The sequence below is a fragment of the Lepidochelys kempii genome, chromosome 14 (genome assembly GCF_965140285.1).
Source record: "Lepidochelys kempii isolate rLepKem1 chromosome 14, rLepKem1.hap1, whole genome shotgun sequence".
NCBI lineage: Eukaryota > Metazoa > Chordata > Testudines > Cheloniidae > Lepidochelys > Lepidochelys kempii.
The window spans coordinates 36,385,758-36,402,422 of NC_136393.1; the positions used below are offsets into that span (position 1 = coordinate 36,385,758).

Here is a 16,665-nt window from a genome sequence, read left to right on the forward strand (position 1 = left end):
TTTTAAAGATGGGAATTTAGGCGTTTTGTGTGTTTTTATAATGTAGGTGTTGTATGTGTCTGGGTGTATCTCTCACCCTACAAGGGATGGATGCTCAGCATTCCAACTGCATCCATTTACCCTGCACCCTCTCCCTGAGCACAATCTCCCCCCATTGTCTGAACTTCGATCACTCACCAGTTCAAGCTTCCCACCAGCCCAGTAGTACCCACCAATGGCATCTGATATTGGTCTGAAAAAGAACGGGGTCATGGGTTTTTAAAAGGTCTATGCACCTCCATTTCTCCCAGGGCTGTGACTCTGCAAAAGCATGACAAGAAACCAATGGAAGCGAATGGAAACGTGACCTTGTACTTTAGTAGGCTTCGATACTGACCCCAAATCACGCCATGTTATATCAATTTCATTGTAACCTAAGGAAACAGATCAGCTAACATTGTCAAAAGCTGCATTTTCTCCAAGTTTTCATCAGGGCCTCCTTGACCTCTTTATTTCTCAGGCTGTAAATGATGGGATTGACCAGGGGAGTCAGGACAGTGTAGACGACAGAGAGAACTTTCTTGAAGTCACTCAGTGTGTTGGTCGTTGGGAACATATAGACAGTTAGCAGAGTTCCATAAAAAATGGTCACCACAATGAGGTGGAAAGAGCAGATGGAAAAGGCCTTTTGTCTCCCGGTGGTGGAAGGGATTCTCAGGATGGTCATAATGATACAGATGTAGGACATCAAGGTAAATAGGAGTGGGAGCAGTGAGAAAATCAAGATGAGTGTGAAAGCCAACATTTCCATCAGGTGAGGATCATTACAGGAGAGATTTATCAAGGGGATAAGATCGCAAAAGAAATGGTTAATATCATTGGGGCCACAAAAAGTTAACTGTGATATTGAGAACATTGTTATGCCATTGCCTAGGAAGCCACCTATCCAAGAAGCACCTGTGAGCTAGATCCAGGCCCTGCCACTCATACGGGCTGCATAGTGCATTGGATTGCATATCGCTAAATACCGATCCTAAGACATCACCAATAAGAGAAGGCATTCTGTACCTGCCAGAGAACCAAAGAAATAATATTGTGTGAGACACCCACTAAATGAAACAGTCCTGTCCTCATCTCAGGAGACTGGCCAGCATCCTGGGCAGGAAGGTCGAGGTGTAGAAGGTCTCCAAGCAAGACAAGTTTCCCAGGAAGAAGTACATGGGGGTGTGAAGGTGCTGATGAGTCACAACTAAGGTCTCGATGAGGATGTTCCCGGCCACGGTTGCAATGTAGATCACGAGAAATAGCAGGAAAAGAAGGATTTGCAGTTCAGGGAGAGTCCCAAATCCCAAGAGGATGAATTCTGTGAGGGACGTTTGATTTCCCTGTTCCGGGCTCACCATGAGGCATGCCTATGGAGAAGAAATTAACTCTGTGATATAAATGAACAACATTCACGCAATAAATGTCAGCATTGTTTTCTTTGTCTCCCTCTTCTGGCTACCGAAAAAATAGCTGAGTTGAGAATAGAAGACAGGGGTGGGGAAATGCCATCTCTCTTGATCCCTGGGACAGATTTCATATCTGAGCAGACTGCCGGTTAAACAAAATGTGAATCTCTCTGGAAACCTGTGTAGTACCTTGACAGATGGCACCAAGCACTCAGGTACTATGGTGTTGGGGCTCAGACACCACCGCACAGAAACATAGATAGATTAGGTAGGTATCGGTCCAAGTAGTAACAGATATCACTGCCTGGTGTCTAAAAGTAGAAAAAGTAGGCTGGAGTTCCACGGCTGAAATGGGTCAGAATGTTATATTTGAGGGGAAGCTGCAACACAGAAAGAAACCAAGCAAATAGGGCTGAGAGTTGCAATGGGTGGGCAGCCAACTGCAAGTTAATTGCAGGGGAAATTGGCAGCCTAACTCTATTAGCGTCCTTTGAAAAGGTTCTCCTAAACAGACAGAAACACCTGTCCTTCACTAGGACAATAGTTCATAGTCCTGCAGTAGGACGCTCCACATACAGAGACTCAGCCAGGTGACCATCTTATGCAAGGAAGAATGAAATTTGAAAAACCCTGCAGTTAGCCCCCAGTGTTGGAAATGTTACTGCTGGTCATACAGTTACCCAATCTCCTTTTAAAGCGAGAATCCACCCATTTTGCTAAAAAATTACCCTCTCTTGCATAAATGATTTCTATTGGAAAATTTTAAGAAATGTTATATTGTCATATTAGTAGAGCAGTGAGGAACCCAAATTTCCATTTCATGGGTAATTCCATGATTTCAGATGATGGTTTTCATGCCAATTTTGACTTTTTTAAAATGCATTTATCATTAATTTTATTTCTAGATTATTTTTATTTTAGATGACTTGGTTTTTATTGTTATTGCATTTTATTTGTAAGTTTTAAAATTATTGACATTTTATTTTATTTTATTTCATTTATAAAACAATATCTAACAACTTTTTTTTCCCAAACAAAATTTTATAGAAATAAATTGGTTTCCATGTAACATTTTGATCTTGATGAATTGGTATTTTCTGATGGAAAATATTCCAAGAGATATTTTTATTAGCTCTACATTTTATTCTTCTTTTCTTTACATTTGGTTAAAAAATATTAATTCTCTCTCTCTTTTTGCGGCTGTCGTATCTGCCATTTTTTCAAATCTGCCAAATTGGAGACAATTGCTTATTTCAGAAGGTGGAGAAAGCTACTAGGGGTGAGACTGTTGTAGATTTGATTTTGACAAATACAGAGGAACTGGTTGAGAATTTGAAAGTGGAAGGCAGCTGGGGTGAAAGTGATCATGAAATGACAGAGTTCATGATTCTAAGTAAAGGTAGGAGGGAAACAATACAATAAAGATAATAGATCTCAAGAAAGGAGACGTTAGCGAACTCAGGGAGTGGGTAGATAAGATCCCATGGGAAGCAAGTTTAAGGGGGAAAACAGTTTAAGACAAGTGGCAATTTTTCAAAGAGACATTATTAATGGCACAAGAGCAAACTATCCTACTGTGTAGAAAAGATAGGAAGTCTGGCAAGAGACCACCCTGGCTTAACCACGAGAGCTTGAATGATCTGAAACTCAAAAAAAGAGTCCTACCAAAAGTGGAAACTAGGTCAAATGACAAAGGATGAATATAAACAAATAACACAAGTATGTAGGGACAAAATGAGAAAGGCCAAAGAACAAAACGAGATTAAACTGTCTGGAGACATAAAAGGTAACAGGAAAACATTCTTCAGATACACTAGAAGTGAGAGGAAGACCGAGGACAGGGTAGGCCCGTTACTCAATGTGTGTGGTGGGGGAACAATAACAGAAAATGCGGAAATGGCAGAAGTGCTAAATGACATTTTTGTTTCTGTTTTCACAAAAAAGTTTAGGAGCAACTGGACATCTAACATAGTGAACACTAGTGAAAATGAGGTAGGATCTGAGGCTAAAATAGGGAAAGAACAAGTTAAAAATTACTTAGACAAGTTAGATGCTTCAAGTCACCAGGGCCTGATGAAATACATCCTAGAATACTCAAGGAGCTGACGGAGGAGATATCTGGGCCCTTAGCAATGAGATTTGAAAAGTCAAGGAAGACGGGAAAGATTCCGGAGGACTGGAAAAGGGAAAATATAGTGCCAACCTCTAAAAAGGGGAATAAGTACTAACTGGGGAACTACAGACCAGTCGTCTTAACTTCAGTACCCAGAAACATATTGGAGCAAATAATTAAGCAACCAATTTGCAAACACCTAGAAGATAATGATGTGCTAAGTATCAGTCAGCATGTATTTGTCAAGAACAAATCATGTCAAACCAACCTGATAGCTTTTGTTGATAGGATAACAAGCCTTGTGGATGGAGGGAAGGGCTAGATTTGGTATATGCTAACTTTAAGAAGGCTTTTGGTGTATGTTAACTTTTAAAAAGGCATCTTATAACTAGGAAAATACAATCTAGCTGGAGCTACTATAAGGTGGATGCATAACTGGTTGGAAAACAGTTCCCAGAGAGTAGTTATGAGTGGTTCACAGTCAAGCTGGAGGGGCATCACAAGTGGGATCCTGCAGAGATTGGTTCAGGGTCTGGGGTTTTGTTCAATATCTTCATCAGTGATTTAGATAATGGCATAGAGAGTACACTTACAAAGTTTGCCGATGATACCAAGCTGGGAGGGGTTGCAAGTGCTTTGGAGGATAGAATTTAAATTCAAAATGATCTGGACAATCTGGAGAAATGGTCTGAAGTAAATAGGATGAAATTCAAGAAGGACAAATGCAAAGTACTCCACTTAGGAAGGAACAATCAGTTGCACACATACACAATGGGAAAGGACTGCCTAGGAAGGAGTCATGCGGAAAGGGATCTGGAGTCATAGTGGATCACAAGCTAAATATGAGTCAACAGTGTAAGACTGTTGCAAAAAAAGCAAACATCATTCTGTGATCAGCAGCTGGAGTCTCTGTTGTCGCCTCCTCACTTAGCATATCAGGGACCAGGATCCAGGTTATTCAGTCCATCTTCTCTCCCCACCTCATTGACGTACTTCCATGTTCCCAGTAAATAGAACTCATATCCCAGAACAGCTACTGAGGTGTCATTGTCGTGTCAAGTAATGTGCCCTGTGCCTCATACCCTCCGCCAAGTGGGGAAAGTCTTTTCTGATTCATTATACATCCTTCTGTGGGAAGGTGCAGTCTCCCAAGGCACATCTGTTCTGGGGAACGTAACAAGCAAGGAAAGGTTTGTCTAAAAATAAACCAAACACTATGTCAGTAGAGTCAAACTTCTAATCTCAAAGGGAAAGTCCTGAAGAGGGAAGAAACTTCTAATGCTAAAAGAAATCTCTCTCTTTATTGGGTGAATGCTACGTTGACTGTCAAGAAATAACGCATTAACCCTAGAAATAAACTTTACACCTGAGATTTTCAGAGCCACTTAAATGATTTAGACACTGAGTTCCCATCCAGTTCCCTTAGAAAGTTTTTAAAATCTCAGCAGAGCATTAGCTGATCTTTCATTTTCTGCAATAAAACCTCCTCTTGCCCTTCATTGCAAGCACACGTATACCCAGTCCCCATCCAATAAGCTCATTCAATCTGTTTGGGTAACAGTTTAAAAAGGGTCTAAGTGATTTAGGAGCCTACATCCCATTTTCCAAAGCGTCTTAGTTATGAAGGCTTACCAGTATAAATCTCACTGAAAGGCAATGGGATTTAGGCTCCTGTGTCACTTTTGAAGTTTGCTGAAGATTTTTTGCAAATGTTACCCTTATTTCAATGGCTACTGGTCAGTCATTTATAAAACGAGACGTGCTGGTTGCTGCTCAAATAAAATGCAGATTCAACAAGGTGTTTTACACATTTAGGTTGAGATTTCCAAAGGCTGGTAATGTACACAATAAACACCCAACTCCCACGGAATTGCTATGAGAGTTTGGCACCTAACTACATTAGGCTTCTTCAAAAAGCCCAGACCATTGAAGCATGGAGCTTAGAGACCTGGGATTATAAGTGCAACTAGTTTGTTCCCAAAACCCTGACAAGTTTCAGGGTTACACTGATCTTCAGTGCCACAGTAGTTGTACAAATTAGATAATCTTGTACCAGAACTGTAGGCCTCTAATTGGTCTGTTGGAATGTTTGATAAGCAACTGAACAGTACAGATTCCGTCCTATAGAGGACAGTGTTATATGTTGACACTAGCTGTCAAGGTTCCTTCCCCACTCTGAACTCTAGGGTACAGATGTGGGGACCTGCATGGAAACCTCCTAAGCTTACTTTTACCAGTTTAGGTTAAAACTTCCCCAAGGTACAAACTATTTTACCCTTTGCCCTTGGACTTCCACTGCCACCACCAAACTTTATCTGGGTTCCCGAGAAAACGTCGTTTGGAAACGTCTTTCCCCCCAAAATCCTCCCAACCCTTGCACCCCACTTCCTGGGGAACGTTTGGTAAAAATCCTCACCAATTTGCATAGGTGACCACAGAACCCTAACCCTTGGATCTTAGAACAATGAAAAAAGCATTCAGTTCTTGAAAAGAAACATTTTAATAGAAGAAACAGTAAAAAGAATCACCTCTGTAAAATCAGGATGGTAAATACCTTACAGGGTAATTTCATTCAAAACATAGAGAATCCCTCTCGGCAAAACCTTAAGTAACAAAAAAGACACACAGACAGGAATATTCATTCTATTCAGCACAGCTATGTTCTTAGCCATTTAAAGAAATCATAATCTAACACATACTTAGCTAGATTACTTACTAAATTCTAAGACTCCATTCCTGTTCTGTCCCTGGCAAAAGCATCACCCAGACAGACCCAGACCCTTTGTTTTTCTCCCTCCTCCCAGCTTTTGAAAGTATCTTGTCTCCTCATTGGTCATTTTGGTCAGGTGCCAGCGAGGTTACCTTTAGCTTCTTAACCATTTCCAGGTGAAAGGATTTTTCCTCTGGCCAGGAGGGATTTAAAGGTGATTACCCTTCCCTTTATATTTATGACACTAGCCAATTCATGGTCCGATCTGGGTACAGTCAATATAATCGTTTCAGTTATGTGTATTGCAATATATTCTGCAACTTGACTACAAAACTGTGCTTCTTGTCCTGAAGGAAAGGTTTGTTCCAGCCTTTACAGAAGAATACAAATATGCACTTATTTCTGAAAGCAAAACAAACTAGCAGATTGTTATTCCCAGTCCTCTCCTAGCATAATTTGCTCCCTAACCATGTCATAAGGTCTCAGTCCAATGTATCACCAGTGTGAATAATTGTGTGTCCACAAAGCTTTGTTGTTCATAATGCCCAAATGTGGAACATTTGTGGCTCACATCATTGTATTCTGGAAAAAAGAGGTTTCTTTTTTTGTTTTGTTTTTTAAATAATCTCCAGCAAAACTATTGAAGACAGCGAGGAAATCCCATTGCCTAACACTTTGAAGGATACATGTCTAAACGGAAAATTGGCTCTAACACAGGGATGGACCAGAATCTTCACACACTGTGGCTTAAATTTTTAATTCCAAGATTTTTGACTCTAAATGACTTAAGCAATAGTTTTAACTGAAGTCATGGATTTAACAATTACTGACTATTTGCCATTCCATATGAACAGCTGCCATCTAGAGATCATTAGAAAGGATGCATAAAACATGTGTCACATTAACCTTGACTTTCCCTGATGCCCATTTTCCAGTATAGCCGCCCCTTTCCCAGCCTTCACCCTCTGCTATCCCTAGTATCCATGATACAGCAGAGCTGCCCCTTTCCCATCCCTCACTCTCTGCTGCCCGCAGTGCCCCTTTGCCCAGGGGATATTCTGCTTGTGCAGCCGGCACTGAAGCCGATACCACCATTTTCTCGCTTCTATTTTTAGCGAGCTAGCTGGAGTACAGCTAGAGTGGCTACGTCTACAGAAGTTGCCATTCACCCCCCGACCCTCCCACCCCCCGGCTGCAGCGTAGATGCTCCGCAAGTGTCTAAACTGTGAATTAGTCACTCTGGCCTCTCTTTCCATCAGTCGGCTGCTTTTAACTTGGTAGTTTAGAACAGATTATCAGCATTCCATTGTAATGCAGAAACAAACTAGGGAAATATAGGCTAGATGGAGGTACTGTAAGGTGGGTGCATAACTGGTTGGAAAACCTTCCCAGAGAGTAATCATCAAGGGAGTACCCCCAGATCTCTTTCCACAGTACTTCTTCCTAGGCAGTCATTTCCCATTTTGCATGTGTGCAAATGATCGTTCCTTCCTAAGTGGAGTACTTTGCATTTGTCCTTCTTGAATTTCATCCTATTTACTTCAGACCATTTCTCCAGTTTGTCCAGATCATTTTAATCCTATCCTCCAAAGCACTTGCAACCCCTCCCAGCTTGGTATTGTCCACAAACTTTATAAGTGTACTCTCTATGCCATTATCTAAATCATTGATGAAGATATTGAACAGAACGGGACCCAGAACTGATCCTTGTGGACCGTTATCCCCTTTCCAGCATGACTGTGGACCACTGATAACTACTCTTTGAGAATGGTTTTCCAACCAGTTATGCACCCACCTTATAGTATCTCCATCTAGGTTTCAGAGTAGCAGATGTGTTAGTCTGTATTTGCAAAAAGAAAAGGAGTACTTGTGTCACCTTAGAGACTAACAAATTTATTTGAGCATAAGCTTTTGTGAGCTACAGCTCACTTCCATCTAGGTTGTCTTTCTCTAGTTTGTTTATGAAAAGGTCATGTGAAATGATACCAAAAGCCTTACTAAAGTTAAAATATACCACATCTACACCCCGTCCACAAGGCTTGTTACCCTGTCAACAAAAGCTATCAGCTTGGTTTGACATGATTTGTACTTGACAAATGCATGCTGACGGTTACTTATCACCTCATTATCTTCTAGGTGTTTGCAAATTGGTTGCTTAATTATTTGCTCCATTATGTTTCCGGGTACTGAAGTTAAGCTGACTGGTCTGCAATTCCCCAGTTGCAGTTACTTCCCTTTTTATAGATGGGCACTATATGGGCATCCTGTGTTCTGTGGCACAGGTTAGAGGGTTTCCTTTTGCTTTTCTACTCTTTTTGAAGGAATCCTGGGGATGAAATACACTATGAGAAACACCATTTAATTATACAATTTCCTAACATTAGCATTCCATGGTGATGTATCAACTCCATATTTTTATAATGAAGGAATCATGTATTTTTATGTGTGTGTGTGTGTTTATATAAGTCTCTCATCATACAAGGAATGGATGCTCAGCATTCCAAGTGGGGCCATTATCCCTGCACCCTCTCACTGAGCACAATCGCCCCTCATTGTCTGAACTTAGAGCAGCCACAAGTTCCAACCTCCCACCAGCTCAGTAGTACTCACCTGTGGTATCTTACACAGACCTCTTAAAACCTGTGACCCCATTTTTTAAGGACCTATCTGTCTCCACTTTCTCCTATGGCTGTGACTCTGTAAGAGTATGACAGAAAGCCTAATGAGCGAATGGAACACAACCTTGGACTATACCAGGCTTCAGTTCAGGCACTAAACCAGTCTATGGTATGTCTATTTTATTTTAACCTTTGGAAATTGATGGGTTAGTCTCGTCCAAACATGAACTTATGGCTAGCTTTCCTCAGAGCCTCCTTGACCTCTTTGTTTTGCAGGCTGTAGATGAGGGGATTGACCAGGGGAGTCAGGATAGTGTAGATGACTGAGAGAACTTTCTTGAAGTCTCTCAGTGTGTTGATTGTTGGGAACATATAGGCAAACAATAGAGTTCCATAATACATGGTCACCACAATGAGGTGGGAGGAGCAAGTGGAAAATGCCTTTTGCCTCCCACTTGTGGAAGGGATTCTCAGGATGGTCACAATGATGAAGATGTAGGACATCAAGGTAATTAGGAATGGGACCAGTAAGAAAATCAAGCTGAGTGTGAAAGCCAACATTTCCATCAGGTGAGGATCATTACAGGAGAGATTTATCAGGGGAATAGGATCACAAAAGAAATGGTCAATAACATTGGGGCCACAGAAAGATAACTGGGATATCGGCAATATTATTATGCCAGTACACAGGAAGCCACCTGTCCAAGAGCCACCTATAAACTGGAGGCAAGACCTGCCACTCATACGGGCTGCATAGTGCATTGGATTGCATATTGCTAAATACCGATCATATGACATTACCGATAAGAGAAGGCATTCTGTAATAACTAGAGAAGAAAAGAAATAATACTGTGTGAGACACCCACTATATGAAATAGTTTTTGTCCCACTCAAGAGACCGTCCAGCATGCTGGGCAGGATGGTTGAAGTGTAGCAGGTCTCCAGGCAGGACAAGTTCCCAAGGAAGAAGTACATGGGGTTGTGAAGGTGGCGATAAACCACAATAAGCACCACAATGAGGATGTTCCCAGCCATGGTTGTAAAGTAGATCACTAGAAACAGCAGGAAAAGAAGGATTTGCAGTTCAGGGAGAGTGCCGAATCCCAGGAGGATGAATTCTGCAATGGATATTTGATTTCCCTGTTCTGGATTCATCATAGGTTGTGCCTACGGGAAAGAAATTCACTCTGGGATATAAATGAAGAACATTCACTCAATAAAACATTAGCATTGTTTTCATTGTCCCCCAACTAGCTATTGAACAATAGCTAAGTAGAGAGTGGAGGCTAGGGGATGGGAAATGGGGAAAAAAACATCTCACTTGACCCCTGGGATAGATTTCATATCTGATCAGACTGCCGGTTAAACAAAACGTGAATCTCTCTGGAAACCTGTGTTGTAACTGGACAGATCACACCAAGCACCTAAGTACTGTGGTGATGGGTCTCATGTACAACCATACAGAAACACAGATAGATATTGGTTCAAACAGTCATACATTTCACTTCCTGGTCTATCAAAGCAGAACAGTGTCCTTTGACAGGCTGGAGTTCCACTGCTGAAACAGGTCAGGATTTTATATTTTAGGGGAAGCCACAACAAAGAAACAAACCAAGCAAATAAGGCTCGGAACTGTAGTGGCTGGGCGGCCAACTCCAGGTGAATTGCAATGGAAATGGACAGTCTAACGCTATTAGCGCCCTTTGAAAGTTTTTATCCTAAACAGGCAAATACCTGTCGTTCCCTAGGACAATATTTCATTGTCCTGCAGTGGGACACTCTACACGGAGACCCAAACTTCATTAAAAATAAACAAACAAACAAACAAAAATCCAGCTAGAAACCACCGTTTTAGGTAGACATTTATCCTCTATTGCAAGAAAAAACTCTCTTTATCAATTTCTAATTTTATACAATTTGCTATTTTCATATTATGATAGTGGTGTGGAACCCACATTTCCATTTCATCAACAATTCCATGATTTCAAATGTTGGTTTTCAGTCCAACTGTGTCTTTTTTCAAATGTATTTATCTATTTTTAATTTTATTTCTTGACTATTTTTTATTTTATATTACTTATGTTATTTTAAATATTTATTGTATTTTATTTGAATCCTATTTTATAATTTAAATTTATTTTATATTAGTTTATTTTTATATTTTATTTCATTTGATATTATTTTATAAAATATGTACAATAACATTTTTCCTAAACAAAATTTTGTAGAAATTGATATGTACCCATGGAACATTTTGATCTCAATGAACTGACATTTTCTGATGCAAAAATATTCCATTTGAAAAAAAAATCTGCTCTATTTCTTATCCTCTTCTTCTTTAACAGTGGTTAAAAATATTAATTCTCTCTCTCCCCCATCTTTTTGTTAGGAATGACAGATGAGAGAGCCACAATCTCTCTTGCCATTACTAATCCTTAGAGAAAGAAGGTGGGTGAGGTAATATCTTTTATTGGACCAATTTACTAATCTTTATTAACTGCTAAGTAAGGACCTGATTCTGTGTACAGCTATGCACAGAGTTAATTTTACAAATCGGGAATAATTCTGTTCAGTCTGAGCCTTCTCTCGGTGAAGTCAAAGATAAAATCTCCACTGACTTCAAGGATGGGGCCCATTGATTTCCTTGAGCCTTCTTTGACACTTATAGCTCCGCAGGATTTGATTTCAGTCAATAGATATTGGTAAACGTCAATATCAGCTGAGACACTGAAATCAACAACAGGAAAGATCAGTAACAGTCGATATTAGTCCAGCCTCCTGCTGCGCCTTACACCTGCAGGGTTGGGTGTCACTGGCCCTGCAGCTGTGCAAGAGCCCTCTGCACCCAGCTGTCACATGAGTGACACGCTCACAGCCCTGGCCATGGATCTCTGCTCCACTGGGCCAGAGCAGCCGCCTTCCCTGCCCCTTTCACTTTGGTGTCTTGAACCCCTCAGCTGGCAGAAAGTGAACTGTATCCCTCCTGTCACTGCTGGGAGCCCCCCGCATCCCCACTGCCCTAACCCTGACCCCAACCTACCACCACTGCATTTCCTGCAACTGTAATAATTGAAATAGTGAAAAATTGGGAATAATCGTAAAGGTAAAAATCCCAATATTAATCATCAAAAGGGCAAAAGAAAAAGAAAAGCAAATTCTGCCAAGCCTACTTATAGCCAATGTCTGTACCCTGAGCTCTGAGCACAGCAGCAAATATCAGCTCTGTTTTACCCACCTCATCTCACTAATGCTCTCAACACCCCAGTGAGGGGAGAGCTGCCATCAAGGGCACAGTCCTGTATGTAGTATGGAGGGAAGCTCAAAGAGGAATGAAGGATGTGCCAGTGTTTGAAGAGCTCACTTTGGACTTGAGAGATGTTGGTTCAATTCCCTGCTTCTTCACAAACTCCTTGTGTGACTTTCAGGCCAGATTTCCAAATGCCGGTAGGTACGTAGAAGTGCACACAGATGCCTGAGTAGGTGTGGTACCTAACGCCCATCGATTAAATATCCCACTAGGGGTGTCTGTGTCTTTAGGTGCTGAAACACCTCTGTAAATCTGTCCCTCTGGGTGTAAGGTCCCCGTCTGTAAAGCTGGGATAATAGCACCTCACGGGGTGATGGGAGGATAGATACATTAAAAACAGTGAGGTGCCCAGATACCATGGTGATGGGGGCCATACAAGGAGCTAGGATAGCAGTGACCTGAGAGATATTTTCTTTTTCCAAATTCAGTCATATTGCTTTGGGTAGAGAGTTTAAAGAGAGATCATTGTGAAATTCCCCTTAGATAACTAATTTCATGGGAATCCAACAAACTTACATTGCTTCAAAAACCTCAAGAGTCAAGGAGTGGGCAGGAAAAGGTAGATTTACCTCTAAGACGGGTGAGTCACAAACTTGAATCTGATGTCACCTCCTCACGCAGCATTCCGGGGACCAGGATCCAGCTTATTCAGTCCATCTTCTCTCTCCACCACATTCATATACTTCCATGTGCACAGTACATAGAACATCCATCAAAGCTACCGTGCCTCTGTTATGTCTGGTAACATGTCCTGTGCATCACACCCTGCGCCAAATGGGGAATGTCTTCTCTGATTCATTATATATCCTTTTGTGGGAAGGTGCAGTCTCCCGAGGCACGACTGCTGTGGGGAACGTAACGGATAAGGAAAAGTTAGTGTTTCATTTTTTTCTAGGCGATGTCAGCAAAGTCAAACTTCTAGTCTCAAAGGGAAAGTCATGGAGAGAGAAAACACTTTTCATCCTTAAACAAATTTCTGTTTCCTGAGTGAATGTTATTTTGATTGTGAAGTAATAACTAATTAATTCTAGGTTTCAGAGTAGCAGCCGTGTTAGTCTGTATCCCTCAAAAAGAAAAGGAGGACTTGTGGCACCATTAGAGACTAACAAATTTATTAGAGCATAAGCTTTCGTGAGCTACAGCTCACTTCATTGGATGCATTCAGTGGAAAATATAGTAGGAAGATTTTATATACACAGAGAACATGAAACAATGGGTGTTACCATACAGACTGTAACAAGAGTGACCAGGAAAGGTGAGCTATTACCAGCAGGAGAGTGGGAGGAGGTGGGGAAGGACCTTTTGTAGCGATAATCAAGGTGGGCCATTTCCAGCACTTTACAAGAACAGTAGGAGGGGAAATAAACAAGGAGAAATAGTTTTACTTTGTGTAATGACACGTCCACTCCCAGTCTTTATTCAAGCCTAAGTGAATTGTATCCAGTTTGCAAATTAATTCCAATTCAGCAGTCTCTTGTTGGAGTCTGTTTTTGAAGTTTTTTTTGTTGAAGAATTGCCACTTTTAGGTCTGTAATCCAGTGACCAAAGAGATTGAAGTGTTCTCCGACTGGTTTTTGAATGTTACAATTCTTGACGTCTGATTTGTGTCCATTTATTCTTTTACGTAGAGACTGTCCAGTTTCGCCAATGTACACGGCAGAGGGGCATTGCTGGCACATGATGGCATAGATCACATTGGTAGATGTGCAGGTGAACGAGCCTCTGATAGTGTGGCTGATGTTATTAGGCCCTGTGATGGTGTCCCCTGAATAGATATGTGGGCACAGTTGGCAACGGGCTTAGGAATAAAGTTCATGGCTGAGATTGCCAGAGCTGCCTAAGTGATTTATTTCAGAGTAGCAGACATGTTAGTCTCTATCTGCAAAAAGAAAAGAAGTACTCGTGGCACCTTAGAGACTAACAAATTTATTTGAGCATAAGCTTTCATGAGCTACAGCTCACTTCATTGGATGCATATTGTGGAAAGTGTAGAAGATCTTATTATACACACACAAAGCATGAATATATATAATATATATATATATATATAATAAGATCTTCTACACTTTCCACAGTATGCATCTGATGAAGCGAGCTGTAGCTCACGAAAGCTTATGCTCAAAGAAATTGGTTCGTCTCTAAGGTGCCACAAGTACTCTTTTTCTTTTTGCGAATACAGACTAACACGGCTGTTACTCTGAAATCTGGTTTATGAATGTTATAATTCTTGACATCTGATTTGTGTCCATTTATTCTTTTACGTAGAGACTGTCCAGTTTGACCAATGTACATGGCAGAGGGGCATTGCTGGCACATGATGGCATATCTCACATTGGTGGATGTGCAGGTGAATGAGCCTCTGATAGTGTGGCTGATGTTATTAGGCCCTGTGATGGTGTCCCCTGAATAGATATGTGGGCACAGTTGGCAACGGGCTCTGTTGCAAGGATAGGTTCCTGGGTTAGTGGTTGTGTTGTATGTGGTTGCTGGTGAGTATTTGCTTCAGGTTGGGGGGCTGTCTGTAAGCAAGGACTGGCCTGTCTCCCAAGATTTGTGAGAGTGTTGGGTCATCCTTCAGGATAGGTTGTAGATCCTTAATAATGCATTGGAGGGGTATTAGTTGGGGGTTGAAGGTGACAGCTAGTGGTGTTCTGTTATTTTCTTTGTTAGGCCTGTCCTGTAGTAGGTGACTTCTGGGAACTCTTCTGGCTCTATCAATCTGTTTCTTCACTTCTGCAGGTGGGTATTGTAGTTGTAAGAATGCTTGATAGAGATCTTGTAGGTGTTTGTCTCTGTCTGAGGGGTTGGAGCAAATGCGGCTGTACCGCAGAACTTGGCTGTAGACAATGGATGGTGTGGTGTGGTCAGGGTGAAAGCTGGAGGCATGTAGGTAGGAACAGTGGTCAGCAGGTTTCCGGTATAGGGTGGTGTTTATGTGACCATCGTTTATTAGCACTGTAGTGTCCAGGAAGTGGATCTCTTGTGTGGGCTGGTCCAGGCTCAAGTTGATGGTGGGGTGGAAATTGTTGAAATCCCGGTGGAATTCTTCAAGGACCTCCTTCCTGTGGGTCCATATGATGAAGATGTCATCAGTGTAGTGCAAGTAGAAGAGGGGCACTAGGGGACGAGAGCTGAGGAAGCGTTGTTCTAAGTCAGCCATAAAAATGTGGGCATACTGTGGGGCCATGCGGGTACCCATAGCAGTGCCGCTGATTTGAAGGTATACCTTGTCCCCAAATGTAAAATAGTTATGGGTAAGGACAAAGTCAGAAAGTTCAGCCACCAGGTTAGCCGTGACATTATCGGGGATAGTGTTCTTGACGGCTTGTAGTCCATCTTTGTGTGGAATGTTGGTGTAGAGGGCTTCTACATCCATAGTGGCCAGGATGGTGTTATCAGGAAGATAACTGATGGATTGTAGTTTCCTCAGGAAGTCAGTGGTGTCTCGAAGGTAGCTGGGAGTGCTGGTAGCGTAAGGCCTGAGGAGGGAGTCTACATAGCCAGACAATCCTGCTGTCAGGGTGCCAATGCCTGAGATGATGGGGCGCCCAGGATTTCCAGGTTTATGGATCTTGGGTAGTAGCCTCAGAAACAACTCTGACATCATAATCAAAAAGGCTGACAAAGGAGGTGCTGTTGTCATCATGAATAGGTCGGAATATGAACAAGAAGCTGCTCGGCAGCTCTCCAACACCACTTTCTACAAGCCATTACCCTCTGATCCCACTGAGAGTTACCAAAAGAAACTACAGCATTTGCTCAAGAAACTCCCTGAAAAAGCACAAGTTCAAATCCGCACAGACACACCCCTGGAACCCCGACCTGGGATATTCTATTTACTACCCAAGATCCATAAACATGGAAATCCTGGGTGCCCCATCATCTCAGGCATTGGCACCCTGATAGCAGGATTGTCTGGCTGTGTAGACTCCCTCCTCAGGCCCTACGCTACCAGCACTCCCAGCTACCTTCGAGACACCACTGACTTCCTGAGGAAACTACAGTTCATCAGTGATCTTCCTGATAACACCATCCTGGCCACTATGGATGTAGAAGCCCTCTACACCAACATTCCACACAAAGATGGACTACAAGCCGTCAAGAACACTATCCCCGATAATGTCACGGCTAACCTGGTGGCTGAACTTTCTGACTTTGTCCTTACCCATAACTATTTTACATTTGGGGACAAGGTATACCTTCAAATCAGTGGCACTGCTATGGGTACCCGCATGGCCTCACAGTGTGCCAACATTTTTATGGCTGACTTAGAACAACGCTTCCTCACCTCTCGTCCCCTAATGCCCCTACTCTACTTGTGCTATATTGATGACATCTTCATCATCTGGACCCATGGAAAAGAAGCCCTTGAGGAATTCCACCATGATTTCAACAATTTCCATCCCACCATCAACCTCAGCCTGGTCCAGTCCACACAAGAGATCCACTTCCTGGACGCTACAGTGCTAATAAACGATGGTCATATA

The 16,665-nt window shown here is 41.9% G+C and overlaps 1 protein-coding gene and 1 pseudogene across 1 annotated transcript; both read right to left on the bottom strand.

The window, feature by feature from the left end:
* Positions 1-439: 439 nt before the first annotated feature.
* LOC140898149 (olfactory receptor 6P1-like) lies at positions 440-1,382 on the bottom strand (annotated as a pseudogene).
* Positions 1,383-9,078: 7,696 nt separating this feature from the next.
* Positions 9,079-10,026, bottom strand: LOC140898153 (olfactory receptor 11A1-like). Its single transcript, XM_073311591.2, has one exon. The coding sequence runs from the start codon at positions 10,024-10,026 to the stop codon at positions 9,079-9,081; it is 948 nt and encodes a 315-aa protein (XP_073167692.2).
* Between the last annotated feature and the right edge of the window lie 6,639 nt (positions 10,027-16,665).

Excerpts from the sequence above, each read along its gene's own strand:
- LOC140898153 (XM_073311591.2), bottom strand. The coding sequence starts at position 10,026 with ATGAATCCAGAACAGGGAAATCAAATATCCATTGCAGAATTCATCCTC.